At 45.9% G+C, this 14,359-nt stretch overlaps 1 protein-coding gene across 1 annotated transcript in view; it reads right to left on the reverse strand.

Annotated features, from left to right (window-relative positions):
* Positions 1–3,177: 3,177 nt before the first annotated feature.
* LOC123067578 (GDSL esterase/lipase At4g10955-like) overlaps positions 3,178–14,359 on the reverse strand; it is a 12,608-nt gene continuing 1,426 nt past the window's right edge. The window contains exons 2-3 of the mRNA XM_044490319.1: positions 4,390–4,478; positions 3,178–4,259 (exon numbers count right to left, since the gene is read on the reverse strand). Coding sequence (XP_044346254.1) covers positions 3,290–4,259; positions 4,390–4,478 — 1,059 coding nt within the window. The 3' untranslated portion in view covers positions 3,178–3,289. The remainder of the gene's footprint in view (positions 4,260–4,389; positions 4,479–14,359) is intronic.

Here is a 14,359-nt window from a genome sequence, read left to right on the forward strand (position 1 = left end):
AACAAGGTCATGAGCCATGAGGTACCAGCAAAGGTTGTTCGCATGACACCCGAAGAGTGGCCCGTTCTTGCAAAACGGACGGGATCACTAAAGGTGGCGTCACCAAAACGATCTGCTTCAACTACATCGACCAAAGTCGCAGTGCCCCTTACACCTTCAAAACTTAGGGTGGGCGCACGCGAAGGGTCAGGAGAAAGCTCACATAAGCTTATCCCAAGAAATGTAGGGGCAGCTCAAAGGGCCTGCTCTGCAGACAAAGGAAAAGGTGTAATGGCTGAGGACACTGAGTCTTCCTCACATGAAGAATCGGCTCGTCCAAGAAACCAGCTTCGTGTTGACGCACCTGAATTTATCCCCACCATGGGCTATAATCCCATTGGACCATGCCTAGTGGGTGAGCCAAGCAATAGACGCTCGCTCCAGTGGCAAGGGGTGTTTGTCACTTCAGATGACTTCCAAGCTGGTCATGTGGATCCGACTGCTACAATATCGGATCCTTTGTCCTCATCGGTGCCAGCACCAAGACCATCATTTGAGGGCTCAGTTGATCCAGCACGTCGTCGTCGTCGACGGCAGAGGGCTCACCGTGCATGGCTTGATTTCCCAGTGGCAATTGATGCAAACATGACCAATCAACAGCGGAAGCAAGTGGCATATCCCATCAGAAATAGAGAAAGGAAGATCAATGCAAGGATCCGTGGTGGGAGCCATGCTAGCTTCCATGCCGTCATGACACAGAATGTTTGCCAAGCTTTGAAGGAAATACTTCCAGGATGCTCTATCTCTGCTGATAATGTTGGTGGCGCCATCATGCAGCGTGTAGAAACTCTATCGAAGTGGCCAGAATACGAAGAATTTGTGAAGGCAGATCCACGACGACGAGAGTATGTGAAGCAGGTTGCTCATGCACGCAAAAAACGGGCTGCCCTGAAACAAAGAGAGATGGCAGTACGAGCCGATTCGGGGTATAGCAGAATACAAGGAAGAGATTCTCCATCAACAAGCCAAGTCAGTGGAGGGAATGAGGCAAAAGAAATGGCAAGTACAGAAAGGAAGACTACTAGAACTCTCGCCCCATGGCCAACTTGCAAGAAAGTCTCAGGTAACTCATTTGAAGTGTTCAACGCAATGCCAGTTGGTGTCAAAGCGGTGACAGACAACAGTAGCGAAACCTCCTCAGCATCAACACACTTCAAGAGGAAGAAGGCACGCAAGACTGTTGTAGAAGGTCCGCGCCGCATGACGCACAGCCAGAAGGGTTCAGATTATGAAGAACTTGGGTCAAGCAATGGAGGGTCTTATAATCCCCTATCAGATAGCACTCCTTGTCCTTCTGAAAATGAGATAGAACTTCACCATGGTGCAGAGCATACAGAGCAAGTCCTAGCTACAAATGAAACTCGTTCGGTTGAGGAGCAATTAGCCAACCTTACGGCAGCACTTCAACAAAAGGAAGACGAGCTAGCAGCCCTTCGTATTCATATGGGCAATAACCAGAACAAAGGAAATGAAGGGGATGGTGGTGCAAGTGCTAGCAGCCAACATGAAGGAGCAGGGCTTAGCCTTGAGGCGATCCAGAGGATGATCGCTGAGGGGGTAAAGTCCCAGTTGATGCAAACTCAGTACTCGATGCGGCCAGGGTATGTTAAGCCATACCCACCCGATGTGGACCTAGTTCCTTTCCCAACAAATTACAGACAGCCGCAGTTTAGTAAGTTCAATGGGAGTGGATCTCCCCATGAGCATATAGCACACTTCCTTGCTGCTTGCCAAGATACAGCCAACAATGGAGCACTTCTCCTTAGGCAGTTTGTACAGACATTGTCTGGGCCTGCCTTCACCTGGTACAGCAAGCTACCTCCAAGCTCTGTAAAAACGTGGGAACAAATGCAAAACTCATTCCTCGAGCGGTTCTATAGCACGCAGAGGACGGTGGGCATAACTGAGTTGACCCAAACTGAACAAGGGTTCAACGAGAAGGCGGCTGACTCCATAAATAGATGGAGAAACCTAAGTCTTCACTGCCCACAGCCCATCACCGAGATAGAAGCAGTGCGGATGTGCATGAACAATCTTCGCTCGGAAGTGGCTGTCCAGTTACAAGGGGTGAGGCCCCTCACATTTGAAGAGTCAGATCATCACAACACGACCAAGGGTCACTGAGCTCACCTGACAGAATATGGTCACGCAAGGCAGATAGTGGTAGATGTTGCAATCTCATTGCGCAAGTCATCAAAAAGAGCAAACTACGGTGCTGAAATGGCACAAACTGTGACAAGGCTGTCATCAAAGTCATGTCGAGATAGTGCATCAGCGACTGTGTTAAGGCGCCCAGGACGGTACTCCACCGTAAAGTCGTAGCCAAATACCTTGCTAAATTGGAACAACCTCTAGATCTGAGGGCTATTCCGTGTCCTGGAGGTGCTTGGGGGCCGACGGGCTGTCGACGGGGCGGCGCCGTCGCCGGTGCAGTAGCAGAAGGTAGCGGGGATTAGAGATAGAGGACCGAGATAGGAAAACTAGACTTCGTTGATTATTGCTTGCCTCTAAGCTTACACGGGTGTGTCCTTTATATAGGACACGGACTAGTACTACTGTTGGACTCTAATTGGAATCTGAGTCAAAGACTACCTTAACTGAATCTGGAGACTGCCAAAACAGATGCATCCTTCAGGACATCAAACTGCCCTTTCCTAGCCACAGTTTAACCTGCCCCAGCTGTATTGCGACTTCCATAATGAATTCCCCATCGTAACAGATAATAGTGATTATTAGTTCATTGATATTATGCGCTTATGGACATGAAATTATGAATTTTGAAGTTTCTGGACCTGAAAGCTTGGACCAAGTTAAGGCAATGTGTCATGCGGATAACTGCAAAGTCCTGTAACCATGAACGGATGAACCTAATCTGCTATCTGTAGCGCGTTGGTTTTGTAGCCTACGCGTAGCCCGATCTGCAGTCTGAATCTTGTTCTGAACTGGTTCGCCGTCGGCTCCAAGTTCAGTCATGTCAGCACAGTGAGCTCTGCTTTGAGGTTGTACATGTTGGACCCCTGATGGGTCGACTATGCATCCAGGCAGGAGATGCCCAAGCTCCAAGGTTTATGATCTCTGCTCAAAGTATGCTACTGGGCATGCCTTGAATCAAAAGTTCAAAACTAGTAGTATAAATCTTGTCTTGTCTTCTGCGTTGACATTTTCAGGCTCTGCAGCCAACACAAATCATTTTCGAGTTTCAGTTTCTAGAACCAGGATCCAAAGGAGGTTTGCCTTATATTTCAGCCAATCAAGCGTAGGAATAGGCCCTGCACTCCAGGGCCAAGTCCGGCCTCCACCACTGGTGGATCCCGTGCGCCGACTTGAAGTCCGGCGACGGGCCGCGGTTCACCGTCAGGACGGCCGAAGGGAACAGGTGCAGCGGCTCGCAGCCGCCCGGCTTGCCGATGCCCAACAGCAGGTCCTTGACCGAGTGCCTCGTAGCCAGCCTCCCGACGGCGCCCGCGCCGATGTCCTCCATCTTCTTGCGGTGGTCGAAGTACCCCACGTACTCCGCGCTGATGGGGTCCGCCGGGTTCACCAGCACGTTCGGCACCCACCGCGCCAGCGCCGCGAAGGCTTCGTCGCTGCTGCCGCCGCCCTTGTGCAGGACGGTAGCCACGCCGGCCGTGACGAAGCTCTTGGCGATGCGGATGCCCTGCTTCACCTTCTTGTGCGGGATCCTCTCCACCGGCACCGACAGGAACGGCGCGTTGAAGAGGAATGTGGTGAGGACGACGCCCGCCCGGGCCATGGTCTTTCCGGCGAGGGTTGAGATAGCGGACCCCAGCGAATGGCCGGCCAGCCAGACGCGGCCGTGCCCCGCGGCCACCACGACGTCGTGGATGGTCTGCATCGCGATGCGGAAGCGGGAGGTGTGCTCGATGCCGCTCCGGACGAGCAAGAGGTCGAGCTCGAGGTCCCTGGACGCGGAGGCCTTCTTGGTGACGGTCCCTCGGAAGGCGACGACGTAGTGCGGCGCGCTGGCGGCCGCCGCGGGGTCGATGAGGTGGTACGGCGGCTGGAACGCGTACACCGCGCCGAAGATGGAGGAGTCGGCGGCGTCCACGAGGACCTGCCGCAGCTCGAAGTGGAAGAACTTCCACCACGCCGGCGCGCGGGCGTCGGGGCTCTGGCGGTTCCATTGACGATCGCGCTCCAGGACGTACACGCCTTGCACGTGGCTCGCCATGGCCGATCGCTGGTGGTGTGGGCAGTTCCTGACCGGAGCAAATCATCGAATGGCAAAGGTGATCAGCGACATTTGCCAATGCAGGCTCCTCTTTTCTTCTGTTCCCGCAATTTTTTGCTTTCCTAGTTGATTTCAACGATGAAAATTGAACAACTTACCAATTCATGTATGTCAAATAGGTAGGCCCTGAAACCTCAAAGAGGTCCTTCTGTGACGGCACTTTGCCCATCCTTGCCCCAATGTTGCTCTGTGCACGAAAATGAAATGTGCATACTAAACGTGAGACAGCATCAATCTTACAAAGATATAACTGTCAAAGACAATTCAGGTCTCCAACCATGATACTCTTGGAATATAGCAGTGGAAAAGTTCAGACGAAAAGCATCCCAAGGTACATTTTCAGATTTATTTAGAACACAAAATGAAGTCACTCGATCCCATAAACCCACATTCCCCAAGAACTCATGATCAACACTGCACCGGTGATATGAGAGTGTGAATCATGAATCCAGAAAAGGGAGGCAGAAGATTACCAGAGAAATTTCTTCTTCAATATCGTATCATGCTCGGTGCGGCGGCATCCTCTCCCTCGTTGCTCTCTCTCGACTCTGAATGGGATTCATACTCTTGTTTGGGCAACAAACCAGAGCATCTAACTGATTGGCAAAAATATATATTCGGGCTGACCAAGGGCTGGAGAAGTTAAGAAATGGTGCTTGAAGAGGCGAAAGAGAAGACTTTGAGGTTGGGAGCACGAAGTCTTCCCTCTTGTACAGCTGGGCGCACCACAAGTGGCTTAAATAACAAGACGCACACTACTTCCTGGATGCAGATTTCTTCACGAATACGCTTAGGAGCGTATGAATATTAGTACTTGATATACATCTTCTTTCCATGATACACCAACTGGGTAATGCTTGGATGCCAATTTTGGGGTGCCTCTTTGAATGTAGATTTGCACATCTTCTTTCCCTGCGTACTACAACTAATGATTGGATGCAAGTTTGGATTGCTTCTTTAAATGCTTATTTAATAATAAAACAGGGAGATATGGTGCTGAAAAAAAACTGATAATTGCTGACTTGGAAAAGAGACAAATCAGAAAAAGGGTATGCATTATCGAGCAATTTTAACATGGTCCCTCTTCTTATTTAACATGGAAAGTAAGAAGATAAGAGTTAATTAGACTCACTATGTATTGAAATCAACGGCTTAGATCTAACGCTTAAGAAACGATGCTCTACATTGTACCTGATGACGTCTATTACTCGAGTCATATGTTTTGTAAGGGCAACTCTAGCACAGTCACCATATTTACAACCTACATAACGCATGTGAAGCGCGGTTCATAATGTTTTGGAGGTTGTGGAGGTTGTGTGCAAACACAGAGTCGCCATAATGTGGTCTTCATATTTTTCCTGCAAGCGCAACCCACCTATCACTAGATCCTATGTTCTTTCTAGTCTATTTACAATAATTTAGATCAATTAATGAACATTATTCAAGGAATATTATTACGAACCATTAATTTGGATACAAGAAGTAATCCAAATGCAACAAATAATTGGATCAAATATGTTGTTTAAGTAAAAATAAATGAATGTTAAAGCAATTTGAACACACTATCTCCCACAACTACCAATGATGCCATATGAGGCTGATGATGGGAGGCCCGATCTTCAATCTTCCGGTACACCTCAAAAAATGCTTGACTCCGGCTAGTGTGCATGTGAGGCTTGGCGATTGTGTCAATATCTTCATAGTCAATGGTGTCTGGCATATCCCTCGCATCATCTATGATCATATTGTGTAGGATCACACAAGATGTCATAACATTTGTCAAGACATGCTCGTTCTAGAAAAGAGCAGCCCCTGGACAATTGAAAACATTGATTGAGCACTCCAGATGCCCTCTCAATTGTCTCCACAAATGTCAACCATGGCGCGTTGCAAACAGATGGACATCTGCAAGACATTGATGTCAATATGAGACCCAGGAGACCCAATGTATAACAATGTCAGATCCCTTGATCTTCGGAGGCAAAAACTTCCAAAATTATGGTTGGGCCCTTGCAATGCCCGGCTAATTGGTCGTGCCAAGCTGTAGGGAAATTCTTTCACTTCCAATGCATGCGGTCCACACCCCCTAGCATCACATGCCAGCCTTTTGCTCCATGAATCGCTAGAAGCCTGGTCGTGACTTCGACATTGGGTGCTTGAAGGTATTGCAGTCCATAAACATGCACCACAATTTCAGCAAACAATTTTGTGCACTTGATGATTTTATTTCGACCATTCGAAGAGTGACATCACATGAATTTGCGTGAGAGCCATATGCAAACATCGAAAGTGCCACAGTCACTTTGTGAAAAGGGGAAAACCTAGGAGACAGATAACCTTTCTCCATTGTTGGAAGAAAGCTTCACTAGTGTGCATGTCGTTGACAATTCGACAGAACAACCATTCGGTCATGCGAAGCATCGCCGGAACATGTGCAGCGGGAAGGTACAACCTGGCGCCGGTGAATCTGTTCGAGCAAAATGTCACACGACCAACCTGTGATCCTGGATGCTTCCTCTTGTTCCGGTTAATGATATTCATTCGCCAACGAACATATCACCTCTTCTTCTTTAGGGTTCATGATTTCACTCTCTGACTCATAGCTCGAATTTATTAATGAATCACCAAAAACATTAGTTCCGACATTGGATCCATCTACACATAATGCGAATACTATGTCATCTGCATGAATCTATGAGCCGCTAAACTAAATCTACGAGAGAAGGTTGGGAAATTTACCTCTGGGCAAGTCGTCGAGTACTTGAGGCCACATGGCGGAAGGGGTGGCGTAGCCGGACTACGAGAAGAAGGCGTGAGGCTGCGGCAAAAAGTGGGATGTGTGAGAACGGCTCGACGGAGGCGGCATAGGAAAAATCATGGTAGTCCAAGTTTTGGAGGTGGAACAAAACAAAGGTAACATGGGGATGTGGTTTGTAGCGCACATCCTAAAATTTTCATGACGCCAATATTTTCTTGGATGGAGGACGTGTTGTATTGCATCGCCCGACCTCCAAATACGAAGGCTCGCGATATGAATTTGAAGCGCCCGCCAAAAATTAAGACAATCGATAGTCGGTCAGATGGCGACTCTGCTAGAGTGGTCTTTTCAGTCCAAATCACCACAAGGACGATTATTATGCCGATCAAGCTGATACAATGACTTTTCTAGATTTTAATCTTTAGAGTGGTTTATATGTATACACTATAACTGAAAGCATCTCCCAAACTATAGACGCCTGCATCGCTCAGGTGGCCCGGGTGAAACGATAGCCACACTCTCTGTTGGGAAACGTTGCATGGAAAACAAAAAATTTCTACGCACACGCAAGATCTATCAAGGAGATGCATAGTAATGAGAGGGGGAGAGTGTGTCTACGTACCCTCGTAGACCGTAAGCGAAAGCGTTTAACAACACGGTTGATGTAGTCGAACTTCTTCGCACTCCAACCGATCAAGTACCAAACATGCAGCACCTCCGCGTTCTGCACACGTTCAGCTCGGTGACGTCCTCCGCCTTCTTTGTCTAGCAAGACGGTGAGGTAGTAGATGAGTTTCGGTAGCACGACGCCGTGGTGGCAGTGATGGTGAAGTTATCTCCGTAGGGCTTCGCCTAAGCACTACAAAAATATCACCGGGGGTATAAATGGTGGAGGGGGACAACACACATGGCTAGGCAATTGTCTGGTGTGTGCTGGGCGTCCCCTTCCCACATATATATAGGTGGGAGGGAGGGAGGAGGTGCCCAAGTAGGAAGAATCCTACTTGAAGTTCCTCCCAAGCCGCGCCCCCTGCCATATATTAACCGAGGGGGGAAGAAAGAGGGGGGGGGGGAAGAGGGAAGGAGGGGGGAGTCCTACTCCACACTTTCCTTCCCCTTCCCCGCTTTCCTTCTCCTCATAGGCCGGCCTGCTATGGGGGGCACACCAGCCCCTTGTGGCTGGTGCGTTCCCTCTCTTGGCCCCAAAGGCCCATATCTTTCGTCGGGGGTGCCCGGAACCCCTTTCGGTGACCCGATAAGTACCCGGTACCCCCCGAAAAACTTCCGGTGTCCAAATACCATCGTCCTATATATCAATATTTACGTATCGACCATTTCGAGACTCCTCGTATGTGATCTCATCCGGGACTCTGAATAACATTCGGTCACCAAATCACATAACTCATATAATACTATATCGTCAACGAACGTTAAGTGTGCGGACCCTACGGGTTCGAGAACTATGTAGGCATGACCGAGACACCTCTCCGGTAAATAACCAGTAGCGGAACCCGGATGCCCATATTGGCTCCTACATATTCTACGAAGATCTCTAAAGGTCGAACTGTTGTGACAACATACGTAATTCCCTTTGTCCCCCGGTATGTTACTTGCCCGAGATTCGGTCGTCGGTATCTTCATACCTAGTTCAATCTCGTTACTGGCAAGTCTCTTTACTCGTTTCGTAATACATCACCTTGCGAACAACTCCTTAGTCATTTGCTTGCAAGCTTATGATGTGTATTATGGAGAGGGCCCAGAGATAACTCTCTGATATTCAGAGTGACAAATCCTAATCTTGATCTATGACAACTCAACAAACACCTTCAGAGATACCTGTAGAGCATCTTTATGATCACCCAGTTACGTTGTGACGTTTGATAGCACACAAGGTATTCCTCCGGTATCTGGGAGTTGCATAATCTCATAGTCGAAGGAATAAGTATCTGACATGAAGAAAACAATAGCAATAAACTGAATGATCATTATGCTCAGCTAACGGGTGGGTCTTGTCCATCACATCATACTCCTAATGATGTGATCCCGTTATCAAATGACAACACATGTCCATGGTTAGGAAACCTTAACCATCTTTAATCAAGGAGCTAGTCTAGTAGAGGCTTACTAGGGACACGGTATTTGTTTATGTATTCACACATATATTTAAGTTTCCGAGCAATACAATTCTAGCATGAATAATAAACCTTTATCATGAATAAGGAAATATAAAATAACAACTTTATTATTGCCTCTAGGGCATATTTCCTTCAATCTCGCACTTGCACTAGAGTCAATAATCTAGTTCACATCGCCATGTGATTTAACACCAATAGTTCACATCGTCATGTGATTAACACCCATAGTTCACATCGCCATGTGACCAACACCCAAAGGGTTTACTAGAGTCAATAATCTAGTTCATGTCGTCATGTGATTAACACCCAAAGAGTACTAAGGTGTGATCATTTTTTGCTTGTGAGCGAAGTTTAGGCAACGGGTCTGTCACATTCATATCCGTATGTATATTTGCAAATTTCTATGTCTACAATGCTCTGAATGGTGCTAATCTAGCTAATTGCTCCCACTATCAATATGTATCCAGATTGAGACTCTGAGTCATCTGAATCGGTGTCAAAGCTTGCATCGGCATAACCCTTTACGACGAACTCTTTATCATCTCCATAACTGAGAAATATTTCCTTAGTCCTCTTAGGTAACTAAAGATAAATTTTGACCGCTATCCAGTGATCTACTCCTGGATCACTATTGTACCCCCTTGCCAAACTCATGGCAAGGTACACAATAGGTCTGGTACACAACATGACATACTTTATAGAACCTATGGCTGAGGCATAGGGAATGACTTTCATTCTCTCTCTATCTTATGTCGTGGTCGGGTTTTGAGTCTTACTCAACTTCATACCTTGCAATGCAAGCAACAACCCTTTCTTTGACTGATCCATTTTGAACTTCTTCAAAAACTTTGTCAAGGTATGTGCTTTGTGAAAGTCCTATTAAGCGTCTCGATCTATCTCTATAGATCTTGATGCCCAATACATAAGTAGCTTTACCGAGGTCTTTTATCGAAAAAAATCTTATTCAAGTATCCTTTTATGCTATCCAGAAATGCTATATCATTTCCAATCTACAATATGTCATCCACATATAATATTATAAATGCTACAGAGCTCCCACTCACTTTATTGTAAATACATGCTTAACGGTAAGCCTGTATAAAACCATATGCTTTGATCACCTAATCAAAGCATATATTCCAACTCCAAGATGCTTGCACCAGTCCATAGATGGATCGCTGGAGCTTGCACACTTTGTTAGCACCTTTAGGATTGACAAAACCTTCTGGTTGCATCATATACAACTCTTCTTTAAGATATCCATTAAGGGTGTGTTTGGTTTCACTCACCAAGTGGAATGCCATGGGTCGGACCCGTGACTGAGCCTCGTTCCTGCGTTTGGTACATAGGTGGAATGGGAACCAAGTCGTTCCCACCAAGCAAATATTCGTGTGATATCCGGAATGCGCCGATACCTCCAAATCAGAGGAATCATGCGGAACCGGCCGCTCTTTCCTCCCACCTCTCTCGGCTCGCCTCCCCCTCATCTCTCACCTACCTCCCTCTACTCTCTCACAGCCGCAGCGCTCCCATCTGGGTAGCGGACCGGGTAGCAACCGACGGGGGCCAGCCATTGCTGGTGGCGGCCACACCTTAGATAGTGGCCTAACCTGCAGGGGGTCGGCTGCAATTTTCTGGCGTCGACCAGATCTTCAGGGAGCGGCGACGGCCTGATCTGCTGGTGGCGGCGACGACTTGATCTGCTAGTCGGCGGCGGGTGCTTGATTTGCTAGTGGGCGATGGCAGACTGACTTGCTAGTGAGTAGGCGGCCGATTTGTTGGGGGCGGTGACTGACCTGCTGCTGTGCTGGTGGCAACAACCTAGCCTGCCGGTAGTGACACGCATGGACCTGGAAAGAGGAGAGCTGGTTCTTCCTCCGATCTAAAGCTTTACTACTTCAGTAGACTAATGGAGATAGAAAAGTAGTGGCAGATTGCTAATGGCAACCAGCCAATGAGTTCATTAGCTCTTAACCATTAATCATTGAGTAGTTTGACTGTGGCTTTGGTGCAAGAGGAAATAGTTGTAGATATCTTTGATGTCATTTTTGTATGCTTTGTTAATGTACCTTGTCAAAATGAACCTAACCCATTATGGTCCATCTCTCCAACCAAACACTAAATTGTAACCATTCTATTCCATGTATTGTCTCCAAACAAACATAAGAACGGAACCGACCCGTTCCAGTGGAATGGAACCATGACATTCCATTCCACTTTGTTCCGCAACCAAACACACCCTAAGGAATGCAGTTTTAACATCCATTTGCCAAATTTCATAATTATAAAATGCTACAATTGCTAACATGATTCGGATGGACTTAAGCATCGCTACGGGTGAGAAAGTCTCATCGTAGTCAATTCCTTGAACTTGTCGAAAACCTTTCGCGACAAGTCGTGCTTTGTAGACAGTAACATTACCATCAACGTCAGTCTTCTTCTTGAAGATCCATTTATTCTCTATGGATTGCCGATCATCGGGCAAGTCCACCAAAGTCCACACTTTGTTCTCATACATGGATCCTATCTCAGATTTCATGGCGTCAAGCCATCTGTTGGAATCTAGGCTCATCATAGCTTCTTCATAGTTCGTAGGTTCGCCTTGGTCTAGTAACATGACTTCCAGGACAGGATTACCGTACCACTTTTGTGCGGATCGTGTTCTGGTTGGCCTACGAGGTTCAGTAGTAACCTGATCCAAAGTTTCATGATCTTTATCACTTGCTTCCTCTCTAGTTGGTGTAGGCATCACGGGAACTGTTTTCTCTAATGTACTACTTTCCAATTCGAGAGAAGGTACAATTACCTCATCAAGTTCTACTTTCCTCTCATTCACTTCTTTTGAGAGAAACTCCTTCTCTAGAAAGGATCCATTCTTAGCAACAAATATCATGCCTTTGGATATGTGGTAGAAGGTGTACCCAATTGTCTCCTTAGGGTATCCTATGAAGATGCACTTCTCCGATTTGGGTTCGAGCTTATCAGACTGAAGCCTTTTGACATAAGTGTCACAACCTCAAACTTTAAGAAATGACAGCTTAGGTTTCTTGCCAAACCATAGTTCATACGGTGTCGTCTCAACAGATTTAGATGCTGCCCTATTTAACGTGAATGCGGTTGTCTCTAATGCATAACCCCAAAACAATAGTGGTAAATCGGTAAGACATCATAGTTCGCACCATATCTAATAAAGTACGGTTACAGCGTTCGGACACACCATTACGCTATGGTGTTCCAGGTGGCGTGAGTTGTGAAACAATTCCACATTGTTTTAAATGGAGGTCAAATTCGTAACTCAAATATTTGCCTCCGTGATCAGATGGTAGAAACTTTATTTTCTTGTTATGATTCTCCACTTCACTCTGATATTCTTTGAACTTTTCAAATGTTTCAGACTCGTGTTTCATTAAGTAGATATACCCATATCTATTCAAATCATCTGTGAAGGTCAGAAAATAACGATATCCGCTGCGTGCTTCAACACTCATTGGACCGCATACATCGGTATGTATTATTTCCAGTAAGTCATTAGCTCGCTCCATTGTTCCAGAGAATGAAGTTTTAGTCATCTTGCCCATGAGGCATGTTTCGCAAGTATCAAATGATTCATAATCAAGTGATTCCAAAAGCCCATCGCATGGAGTTTCTTCATGTGCGCTTTACACCAATATGACCTAAACGGCAGTGCCACAAGTATGTTACACTATCATTATCAACTTTGCATCTTTTGGCATCAATATTATGAATATGTGTATCACTACGATCGAGATTCAATAAACCATTCACATTGGGTGTATGACCATAGAAGGTTTTATTCATGTAAACAAAACAACAATTATTCTCTGACTTAAATGAATTACCGTATTGCAATAAACATGATCCAATCATATTTATGCTCAACGCAAACACCAAATAACATTTATTTAGGTTCAACACTAATCCCGAAGATAGAGGGAGTGTGTGATGGTGATCGTATCAACCTTGGAATTACTACCAACACACATCGTCACCTCGCTTTTAAGTAGTCTCTGTTTATTCTGCAACTCCTGTTTTGAGTTACTAATCTTTAGCAATTGAATCAGTATCAAATACCCAAGAGTTACTATGAACACTAGTAAGGTACACATCAATAACATGTGTATCAAGGATTGTGATAACGTCCAAACATTCTGTTTATATGGAGAGATCCGAACGATCTTCCCACTCGATCGCTAATCTCACCAGGCCACCAGTGCACGTTTTCTGTTTCTTTTTACGGTCCCGCCATTGCTACGCCCACCCGCTCGATCGCTAATCCCACCAGGCCACAAGCGAATGTTTTCTGGGGGTTTTTCTCGTCCCCGCTCAATCGGTAATCCCTAGTGATCACTAAAACCACCAAACGCATGTTTTTCCCCTCATCTACTTTCTTCTCCCTTTCAAAGGCTATCCCTAATAACCAACTGGACTAATGAACCATCTATGCATATTCACCGATTGATATCTAATTTGTATTCATATAACTATGTTTGAATTAACTGAAGTAAGACTGTTCATGCTAGATGTACCAGGCTACTCGTGCTAGATTTATCAGGTAATGCACACCAAAACTACTAGGCTACTCATGCTAAAATATCAGGTTGTTAAAAATGTTAATGTCCAAGATACCATGATTTTTGAAGGTTAGTTATCGGGTTTGTCGCTCAAAAATACCATTTTATTTACACAAAAATTACAGATGTATATTTCAACACCCTTCTCCTTCGGGTCAATGTTACCATAGTGTTTGTGCGTAACTTATCAGATCCCCGGTGCATAAAATACCATGCACACATGAGTTATCATGGGTGTTTTTCAACAACTTTTTTCTCGAGCAAAAAATAGTTACCATGTCTGTTCTAAGCAAGTTATGAGCTCTGTTGTGCTATGTTATCATGCTAGTACACATGCTTACGCCCGGGGGGGGGGGGGTGGTGGTGGTGGTGTTTCAACAACTTTTCCCCCGAGTCAAAAGATAGTTACCATGTGTGTACTAAGTAAGTTATCAGCATTGCTGTGCATATATTATCATGTTAGTACACATGTTTCCCGGGGCTGTTTTTCAACAACTTTTTCCCTCAAGTTAAAAAATAATTACCATGTGTGTGCTAAGTAAGTTATCAGCTCCGTTGTGCACATATTACCATGCTAGTACAC

This window comes from Triticum aestivum, chromosome 3B (genome assembly GCF_018294505.1).
Source record: "Triticum aestivum cultivar Chinese Spring chromosome 3B, IWGSC CS RefSeq v2.1, whole genome shotgun sequence".
Lineage (NCBI taxonomy): Eukaryota > Viridiplantae > Streptophyta > Magnoliopsida > Poales > Poaceae > Triticum > Triticum aestivum.